The following is a 10,837-nucleotide window of genomic DNA, read 5'->3' on the forward strand; positions in this document are numbered from 1 at the left end:
CTAAGAAGACACTGTGAGAGGTGGAGTCACTGGAAGGTGACGTCAGCGGCTTGGTGGATGAGACAGCCGTGTCCTGGTGATTCTAATCCTTACCAATTAGAGAACCACCAGCAAGTGCCTGTGCAAGTCGTCTAGGGAGGAGGGGAAGGGAAATAAAGAGTGTGGAAGGGAGAAAGAGTTGCATTAGGGAGATAGATTGGGCTATTTCACGGCTTGGGAGACAGAAGGGAACGACCAGCGTTTGCGATTTGTTATTTTCTCTCTCATGTCCGAACTCCCCCACTTCCCTCCCCCTTTATCGTCCTGAAACCGTTCTTCTGAAAACCCAGTCTGGTGGTACGTCTCAGCATGCCCACCAACGGATTAGACAAGGCCCTCAAGCTGCAGTTCGGGCTCATCAACCACGAGAGCCGCTATCTCACGGCCGAGGCGTTCGGCTTCAAGGTGAACGCCTCGGCCACCAGCATGAAGAAGAAGCAGATCTGGATGCTGGAGAAGGACGAGCGGGACCCCCAGGTGGTGTTCCTCCGCAGCCACCTCGGCCGCTACCTGTCCTCGGACAAGGACGGCAAGATCAGCGGCGGCGCGGAGAAGCCCGACTCGGGCTGCCGCTTCTTCATCGTGCCCCAGTCCGACGGCCGCTGGGCCTTGCAGTCGGAGTCGTACCTGCGCTACTTCGGCGGCTCGGCCGACTACCTGTCGTGCTTCGCCCAGGTGATCGGGGAGCCGGAGCTGTGGTCGGTGCACCTGGCCCTGCACCCCCAGGCCAGCCTGCTCAGCATCGCCCGCAAGCGCTACGCCCACCTGTCAGCGTCGGAGCAGGAGATGTCGGTGGACAGCGACATCCCCTGGGGCGTGGACTCGCTGGTCACCCTGGTGTACGTGGAGGGCAAGTACAGCCTGAAGACCTGCGACAGCCGCTTCCTGAACAACGACGGCAAGCTGCTGAAGGAGAACCTGCAGACCACCTGCTACACGCTGGGCCTCAAGTCCGGCAAGCTGGCCTTCAAGGACTGCGACGGGAAGTACCTGACCCCCATCGGTCCCACGGGGACGCTCCGGTCCGGACGCTGCTCCAAGCCCGGGAAGGACGAGCTGTTCGACCTGGAGGAGAGCCACCCGCAGGTGGTCTTCCAGGCCGCCAACAAGCGCTTCGTCTCCGTCAAGCAAGGTACGCAGTCTGGGTACGCAGTCGGGTTCCGGAGTCGGGGTCTGGAGTCTGGGTCCGGCCTCGGAGAGCGGGGGGGAACAGGGCATTGGCATTTTATTTATGGAGAATGGGGTGGAGGCTTTAAAGGGTAAAGGGAGGGAGTTACTGTGAGTTACTGCTTATGGGTGGAGGTGAAGACATGTTCGGGGATTTGCTGATTGATGATGCTGTGTGAGAGTTGTCGAAACCGCTTTTCACCTTGAGTTTGAGTGTCACCTAAACCCAGAACCAATCTGCGTTTTTATTTTCCTAATTTCTGTAATCTTCTTTCAGAGGCTTGAGAATATTGAGAAGGATGAGTGCATAACGATTGCATAGCCTGATATAAGCCTCCCACTTTGACCAAAGACAACCCAGTGATACAGTAGAAAAATGATGAGTTCTAGCGTGCAGTCTTCTCTGCACTGTGCTGCACACTGTGTTGTTTATCCAGCTCTGCCCCCTTGTTATCTATCATCGATCGACCAACTCTTCATTTTGCACATAACAAGGAATCCCATAAGCACGATGTCTGCAAGGTGTTAATGTGTGGTCACGTATCACCGAGCCTGACGTGCCTCGAAGTGGCACTGATAAGGATGCATGACTAGCATCATGGTTATGAATCATGAGCATGATTGTTGTACGTTAAAGGGAGAGAGCTGGAGGCCTTCTCCACCAGGGACTGAGCAGCAGGTTTCCTCTGGTCCATTTTCACGTGCGGAGGTGGAGACTAATCCGTGCACTGAGGGTAATTGACCGGCAGCATGCTCGTGAGAGAGGCCCTTACCTCAAGAGGGCCCTCTCTTTGTACACTAACCCACTGAGAAATTTTGAGAAATGATTTTCAAAAAACATGATTTATCAATCTACTACGAACATAAAAAGGGTGAACTATAAGCCAGCTGGGTTGGGCGGGTTCCCTGGCCTGGCGTGCCTTGCTGTGAGCGTAATTGTAGTAATAGACTTTGTCCTTTCCACTGTGTGTCCACTGAAGATTAAGTGAGGTGCGGCGAATGCTGTGTCAAACTGTGCCCCATGTGTGTTACTTACTTACATTAGATTAACATCAAACCTGCACCTGATGCTACGCTCACATTCCGCTCTCCAAGGGAACCCTCTCAAGTGTGCTGTACAAGGCTTATACTTATATATACTTGTAATTATTATGTATACTATACTTCTATAGTGTATATATATAGTAAACGTATACATATTGTCTGCATTATTTATTTGAATGGAAAGCAGGCTGCATCCTAAGCTCTTACACACTTCACAAATACAAAGAATGGATGGTATGCACACACACACACACACACACACACAGCAATGCTTCAATAATCATTCAATGTTTATCCTTAAAAATCCAAAGTAGACTCATAATATCAACTTTCCCCAATATAATAATATAATATAATATAATACTTATAAAATATACAAGTACAATGAGAGTACTAGGAAGAGAAGAAGAAACTCCTTATAATGGAAGCAGGAATAGCAGTCTACCTCAGGGCCTTTATCTTTGCCCCTTTTGTGTTGTGTGATGCAAGGGGGTGAGCAGAAAGCTTCTTACAGGAACCTTGTGGGGCCGAATTTGCATCTGACCAGCGAGGGACTTACAGTGGAGTGGCGAGCCGTGAGGTGCTTGCACGAGGGCAGAGGGCCAAGGGGGAGGGGGGGATTAGGCCGGTAACAGGCTTAAGCAGAGCGGGTGAAGGACGTTTCCGTGCTGTCTAATTTAAACTGCAGCAGACACAGACACACACGGGCAGTCTGTGCTAGACAGTAAATACTGGAGAGAGAGAGAGAGAGAGAGAGAGAGACACACACACACACACACACACAGACACACACACAAGGACACATACACAGAGACACACACACACACACACAGACACACACACAAAGACAAACAAACACACACACACACACACACAGAGACACACACACACAAACACACACACACACACAGAGATACACACACGACAAACACAGAGAGAGAGAGAGAGAGAGAGGGACAGTTATAGTGGTGCCATGCAAGTAGCACGACAGACAAACACTCTCTATATGAACCACAATCATTAGTCTGATCGGGTGATAACGCTGGAGAAGTTTGTCCCATTGTCCCTAAAACAGGATTAAACCACAACACCTGCTTCGTGAGGAGCCCAGTTAGTTAAACTGAACCGAAGGTGAAATACTGTCTGTGCACTGAACATGATTTCCTTCTCCGTCATATGTAAAGCAGCAGAATATCACTCCAGTCATCGGTTGCTCCATTGGCAGTGATGAGCAGGTTCACTCACCATCTCACGCAATAGCAGACGCTTTACAACACAAAACGATGTATCAGCGTATGAACAAGATGGCGTGATTGAGTCGTCAGTGGGTTCGCCGCTACAACGGCTAAGACGCACTCTGTTTGTGTCTCCTCCTCCTCCTCCTCCACCCTTCTCCCCCTCCCTCCTCCTCCTCCTCCTCCTCCTCCTCCTCCTCCTCCTCCTCCACCCACCTCACTTCGCCCCCTCCTCCTCTTCCCTATCGGTGCCTCTATATTTATGAGGACATCTCCTCATAAATAAAATAATTATAGCATCAGCCCCTTCCGCTACAGCCATCCTAAGGATGGCTGTAGCGGAAGGGGCTGATGCTATAATTATTCCTATTGCATTCAAATAATATTTGAGTACTTGGGGTCCTGCGTTGTGTAGCTCTATCGATGAGGGTACTCTGCCAGCGATGTGCTGCAGACCAACAACCTCCACCCAACCCCTGAGGTATAAACAGACCAGTAGTCTGATTGAACAGCAGGTGTGCAAAACAATGCGATGGTGAAGTCGTCTCGTTTGAAAGGGATGCAGTAAAATATATGGAATAAAATCAGTCTTTTTATTATATATTATTATATCATTATTCTTTTTTGTTTGAAGCTGTTACGTCCGGATGTGTTCGCCTCTCGCTGGCTGCTTGTGTGATGGAGCCGCGTAAAATTAGGTCGCGGTTTGGAGGAATTGAAAAAAGTTTCAATATTATAACTTTGGAAGGCAATGCCGTCTACCCTTCCTGTATCAGATACGTTCTGCCAGCCTGACCTAATACTGTCGTTCTGCTCGTCAACTGAAACTTTATCCGCGCGTGCATTCTACCTCCTCAATCCATGAGCACGCAGAATTAGGGGTTAAGTTCTCAGGCCCGGCCGTGTCCATAAGTATACGTACTCTCGGTGTTGTTCGATACAAGCATGCACAAATCCTATTTATTGCTATTGTTTTTTTTTTTTTTTATCCTATTATTATTGTAGAAATGTAATAATAAGTATATGTATTTTTAATATCTTGCTTATCAAAAATGTTTTGTCAACATAACGTAACATAACCTTCTACTTCTCTCAAGGGCTTTCTTAAGATAGCACGACAATTACTAAACCAAAGCGCCGAAGGTCTCTAACAAAAGAAGCGCCTCAGATTTATCTCCTCTTCTCTGGCCTCTCAGGGGTGAGTATCTCAGCCAATCAGGACGTGGAGACGGACATGGAGACCTTCCAGATGGAGATCGACCCAGAGAGCAAGAAGACCATGTTCAGGACCAACGGGGGGTCGTACTGGACCCTGGTGTCTCACGGGGAGATCCAGTCCACCGCCACAGAAGTGTGAGGAGCTCCTACTTCCACAGCTACGCCTCCTACGTAGACACTAGCCTGGCTAACGCCAGACCTCATCTCAATCTACATTGAGGTCTGGGAACCACACATTCATTTTCTCGTATTTGAGGCTTGGTTTACGATTGCCCTGAGATGTTTATTGGGCGCTATGAATGTCTATCATATGAGTCTGTACGTAGCTCATAGCCAATCAAAGCCTGTTGGCAGCAGGGAAAAGACGTACTTCTTGGTAATGAAAGAGTTAAACACCGAAAGAAGCTCTTTTTTCAAAATAAACTTGCGTTCTAAACTACTTAGAAGACTATCTAAGGCTGCATCGAAAGGTAACGCGTCTGCTGCCATTTTGGATCCGTAAACTACGAGCTTCGGTGTGTCGCATAGACGTCGTCATGGTCTTGCCGTCCCTCCCCGTTCTGTGATTGGTTCCCTATCTCAGGCGAAAATCGGATCCATGGAATCCAGGCTGCCTGGCAGCGCGAAATGAAATTGCGCGCAAGGCAGCATGGGTACACCCAGGCTACGTAGACACAGGCATAGAGATGAACCGTGGATTATCCAGCCTTAAATGTCCCATATTATACCACCAGCTGTGAGTCTGATTACAAGCCGTTTTGAAAATCTGGCTCTGGTTACGTCACAAGTGTCCACCTCGATGTGAGCTGGATAGATCAGTCTACCAACCCACCCAGTGGACTGTAGCAAACGTTGCTCATCTATCCGTCATACATCTAGGTGGACTTTCGAAACGGCTTCTAGGTGGATTTTCAAAACGGCTGTCAATGTCAAATCAGACTCACACCTGGTGGTATAATATGGGACCTTTAAGGAGGCGCTGTCGCGTTGGAAACTGCCTCAGTGTCGTGGCGTAACCAAGCTTTCTTTAGCGAGTGCGGCGTTGTCTTTCCAGTATTCTTTCCCAAAACTCGATAAGCCTATAAGAGCAATTAGCTTGACTCCAAACATGACCTGTCTCCTGAATAAGTTTGACCTATTACTCGTCAAAAGGGAGCAATATAAAACAAAGGCATGAATCTGAAATGAGGGTGAAAAACGGTGTTGCTCCGTAGGCTTCTAGATCTGTTATTCCCGCGAATGACATCACTACCATTTGACGTCATGAATCTACAGAGGCTCCATGCTAATATGCAATCTTAATTATAACCATATAGAATACAAAACAATAATTCAGAGCCAGGATCAGTGAATTCAGAGCCAGGATCACTGGATTCAGATACAGAAGCAGTGAATTCAGATACAGAAGCAGTGAATTCAGATACAGGAGCAGTGAATTCAGATACAGGAACAGTTAATTCAGAAGCAAAAACAGTGAATTCAGATACAGGGACAGTGAATTCAGATACAGAAACAGTGAATTCAGACACAGGGACAGTGAATTCAGATACAGGGACGGTGAATTCAGAGCCTGGAGCAGGTAGGGGTGAGCCAGCTTGATCATGATGCCTACAGGCAGACCGTCAGCACCGGGGATCAAACCCAGACGTGACCTTTGAGTGGCCTCTGAGTCAGCGTTCTAGCGGTAGCCGCGGCGCTAGCTGCTAACAGAGCTGCTCCTCTCCGCTCCGCAGACAACCCGAAACCAAGTTTGACATCGAGTGGCGCGGGCCGCGGTTGGTGCTGAAGGCCAGCAACGGGAAGTACGTCTGCACGAAAAAGAACGGGCACCTGTCGGCCGTCAGCGACAGCGCCGGTGAGTGCCCCCCCACACACCCCCCCCCAGGACCCCCCAGAACCCTCAGACCCCCAGACCTTCCCCCCCCAAACCCTCAGACCGTCTCCCCCCCGCCCCAGACCCCACATAACAATGCATGCTCCAACCCTCCCCCCATGGTGAGTCATGGTGAGACTCACCTGTGTGTGCGTGTCCATGTGTGTGTGCGTGCGTGTGTATCTGTGTGCGTCTGTGTGTATCTGTGTGCGTCTGTGCGCGTCTGTGCGTGCCTGTGTGTGTCTGTGCGCGCCTGTGCGCGTCTGTGCGCGTCTGTGTGCGCCTGTGTGCGTCTGTGCGCGTCTGTGTGGGTCTGTGCGCGCCTGTGTGTGTCTGTGCGCGCCTGTGTGTGTCTGTGTGTGTCTGTGCGCGCCTGCGCGTGTGTGCAGGCGATGACGAGCTGTTCCTGATGAAGCTCATCAACCGGCCGCTGCTCATCCTGCGGGGAGAGAGCGGCTTCGTGTGCCACCACAAGTCCTCCAACACTCTGGACTCCAACCGCTCCGTCTACGACATCTTCACCCTGCTGTTCAGCGACGGGGCCTACCACATCCAGAGTGAGCGCCCCCGCCCCCACCCGGGGCTCTAGTGTATCGGTGTGTTAGAGGATGGGATACACTAGAGTGGAATGGAATGGAATAGAATCCCCTCCTCCACCCCGGGCTCTAGTGTATCGGTGTGTTAGAGGATGGGATACACTAGAGTGGAATGGAATGGAATAGAATCCCCTCCTCCACCCCGGGCTCTAGTGTATCGGTGTGTTAGAGGATGGGATACACTAGAGTGGAATGGAATGGAATAGAATCCCCTCCTCCACCCCGGGCTCTAGTGTATCGGTGTGTTAGAGGATGGGATACACTAGAGTGGAATGGAATGGAATAGAATCCCCTCCTCCACCCCGGGCTCTAGTGTATCGGTGTGTTAGAGGATGGGATACACTAGAGTGGAATGGAATGGAATAGAATCCCCTCCTCCACCCCGGGCTCTAGTGTATCGGTGTGTTAGAGGATGGGATACACTAGAGTGGAATGGAATGGAATAGAATCCCCTCCTCCACCCCGGGCTCTAGTGTATCGGTGTGTTAGAGGATGGGATACACTAGAGTGGAATGGAATGGAATAGAATCCCCTCCTCCACCCCGGGCTCTAGTGTATCGGTGTGTTAGAGGATGGGATACACTAGAGTGGAATGGAATGGAATAGAATCCCCTCCTCCACCCCGGGCTCTAGTGTATCGGTGTGTTAGAGGATGGGATACACTAGAGTGGAATGGAATGGAATAGAATCCCCTCCTCCACCCCGGGCTCTAGTGTATCGGTGTGTTAGAGGATGGGATACACTAGAGTGGAATGGAATGGAATAGAATCCCCTCCTCCACCCCGGGCTCTAGTGTATCGGTGTGTTAGAGGATGGGATACACTAGAGTGGAATGGAATGGAATAGAATCCCCTCCTCCACCCCGGGCTCTAGTGTATCGGTGTGTTAGAGGATGGGATACACTAGAGTGGAATGGAATGGAATAGAATCCCCTCCTCCACCCGGGGCTCTAGTGTATCGGTGTGTTAGAGGATGGGATACACTAGAGTGGAATGGAATGGAATAGAATCCCCTCCTCCACCCCGGGCTCTAGTGTATCGGTGTGTTAGAGGATGGGATACACTAGAGTGGAATGGAATGGAATAGAATCCCCTCCTCCACCCCGGGCTCTAGTGTATCGGTGTGTTAGAGGATGGGATACACTAGAGTGGAATGGAATGGAATAGAATCCCCTCCTCCACCCCGGGCTCTAGTGTATCGGTGTGTTAGAGGATGGAATACACTAGAGTGGAATGAAATGGAATAGAATCCCCTCCTTCACTCAGGGCTCTAGTGTATCGGTGTGTTAGAGGATGGGATACACTAGAGTGGAATGGAATGGAATAGAATCCCCTCCTCCACCCCGGGCTCTAGTGTATCGGTGTGTTAGAGGATGGAATACACTAGAGTGGAATGAAATGGAATAGAATCCCCTCCTTCACTCAGGGCTCTAGTGTATCGGTGTGTTAGAGGATGGAATACATTAGAGTGGAATGAAGTGGCATCCTCTTCTCATGTGACTCTCTAGTGTATGAACATTCTGGGGAATAGAATCCATTAGAATGGAACGGAATGGAATAGAATCCTTTTCTCATTTGACTCTTTCTAGTGTATGAGTATGTTAGTGAATAGAATCCATTACAATAGAATGGAATGGAATAGAATCCTCTCCTTCACTCAGGGCTCTAGTGTATGAATATGTTAGAGAATAGAATACATTAAAATAGAATGGAATACAATACAATCCTCTCCTTCACTCAGAGCTCTAGTGTATGAATATGTTAGAGAATAGAATACATTAAAATAGAATGGAATAGAATACAATCCTCTCCTTCACTCAGAGCTCTAGTGTATGAATATGTTAAAGAATAGAATCCTTTAGAACGGAACGGAATAGAATCCTCTCCTCATGCGTCTCTCAAAGCGAGTGTACGATCTAGAACAGCCAAGGATAGAACATGTCCCGCACACTGCTGGTTCATACGTTACAGATAGTGTATAATATGTACATCATAATAACTGCTAATATATACTATATATCTATAAACTGATAGTAAATATACTAATTTATACTATATATCTATAAACTGATAGTAGCTATACTAATATATACTATATATCTATAAACTGATAGTAGCTATACTAATATATACTATATATCTATAAACTGATAGTAGCTATACTAATATATACTATATATCTATAAACTGATAGTAGCTATACTAATATATACTATATATATATAAACTGATAGTAGCTATACTAATATATACTATATATATATATATGCTAATAACTATATCATAGTAACTGGATCATTTGAATTGAGAGGCGACATATTAATTGAGCGGTGTTGTGACATAACGATGTGTTATCGTTACCTCCCCCCTCCCTCCTCCCACTTCTCCCTCTCCCCCTCCTCCCCCTTCTCCTTCCCCCCCTCCTCCCCCTCTCTCCCCTCCCTCCCCACTCCCTCCTCCCCCTCTCTCCCCCCTCCCTCCTCCTCCTCCCCCTCCCCCCCTCCCTCCTCCCCCTCTCTCCCTCCCTCCCTCCCCCCCTCCCCCCTCCCTCCCCCCCCCCCCTCTCTCCCTCCCCCCCCCCCTCCCCCTCCCCTCCCCCCCCCCCCCCCCCCCCCCCCCTCCCCCCCCCTCCCCCCCCCCCCCCCCAGGTGTGGGCGGGCGGTTCTGGTACGTGGCCCCCAGCGGGGTGGTGTGCTCCGACGGGGAGGGCCCGGAGGACTTCTTCCTGGAGTTCCTGGAGCACGGCCGGGTGGCCCTCAAGACGGCGGCCGGGGGCTACGTCCGCGGGGACCAGGGGGGCATCCTGACCGGGGACGGGGCCCGGCCCGACGCCACCTCCCTCTGGGAGTACTGAGAGCCGCACATAGATATTTATACACATATATCGATATGTATACCGTATATATATTTATATTGAATGGGAGTTGAGGCGCGGTGATGGAGGTGATGGGGTGGGGGTCAGACCACCTGCTTGAAGCCCTAACTGCTATCGGTGTCCATTGCCACTTTAATGTCGTTGTTTTATACCTTGGAAGGATGTGAAATTTTGGCAAGCGACCCACATCTGTATGATGAGTCTGTGTGTGTAATGTGTGTCTGTGTTTGTGTGTGTGTAATGTGTGTCTGTGTGTCTGTGTGTGTGTGTGCTTGTGGTTCTCTGTACTTGGGAAGTAGAAAGTATCGGTTAAATCGGACAGTCTGTCTGTCTGTCTGTCTGTCTGTCTGTCCACCTGTCTGTCTGTGTGCGTGTGTGCGTGTGTGTGTCTGTCCATCTGTCCGTCTGTCTGTCCGTCTGGCTGTCCGCCAGTCTGTCCCTCCGTCTGTCTGTCCGCCCGTCTGTCCGCCCGTCCGCCCGTCCGTCCGTCCGCCCGTCCGTCCGCCCGTCTGTCTGTGTGCTCGTGGTGTTCTGCCCTTGGTAGGTATAGTCAGCCCCGCCGTAGTGCTCCTTCAGACAGTCGATGGTTTTTGATTAGGGAGGCCAGCGCTGCAGACAGACACAGCGGAGCCTGGGTCAGCTCGGGGCTATCAGCGGAGCGCCGTGGGGAATCTGAACCGCCTCTGCTCCCATCCTGAGCGTAGTCAGCGTTGGCAGGGGGCCGGAGAAGGGATGCGAGCTGTGCAGGTCAGGAGGGGAATCGACCACAGACTGATCTCAGACCTCGGGCT

At 50.2% G+C, this 10,837-nt stretch overlaps 1 protein-coding gene across 1 annotated transcript; it reads left to right on the plus strand.

The window, feature by feature from the left end:
• Nucleotides 1-348: 348 nt before the first annotated feature.
• Nucleotides 349-10,025, plus strand: fscn2a (fascin actin-bundling protein 2a, retinal; the record flags this gene model as incomplete). The annotated part of the gene is made up of 5 exons (XM_079745916.1): nucleotides 349-1,171; nucleotides 4,682-4,838; nucleotides 6,437-6,558; nucleotides 6,966-7,133; nucleotides 9,820-10,025. The coding sequence occupies 5 exons, from the start codon at nucleotides 349-351 to the stop codon at nucleotides 10,023-10,025; spliced, it is 1,476 nt and encodes a 491-aa protein (XP_079602042.1).
• Nucleotides 10,026-10,837: the final 812 nt, after the last annotated feature.

This window comes from Pollachius pollachius (assembly GCF_949987615.1).
Source record: "Pollachius pollachius genome assembly, chromosome: 11".
Taxonomy (NCBI): domain Eukaryota; kingdom Metazoa; phylum Chordata; class Actinopteri; order Gadiformes; family Gadidae; genus Pollachius; species Pollachius pollachius.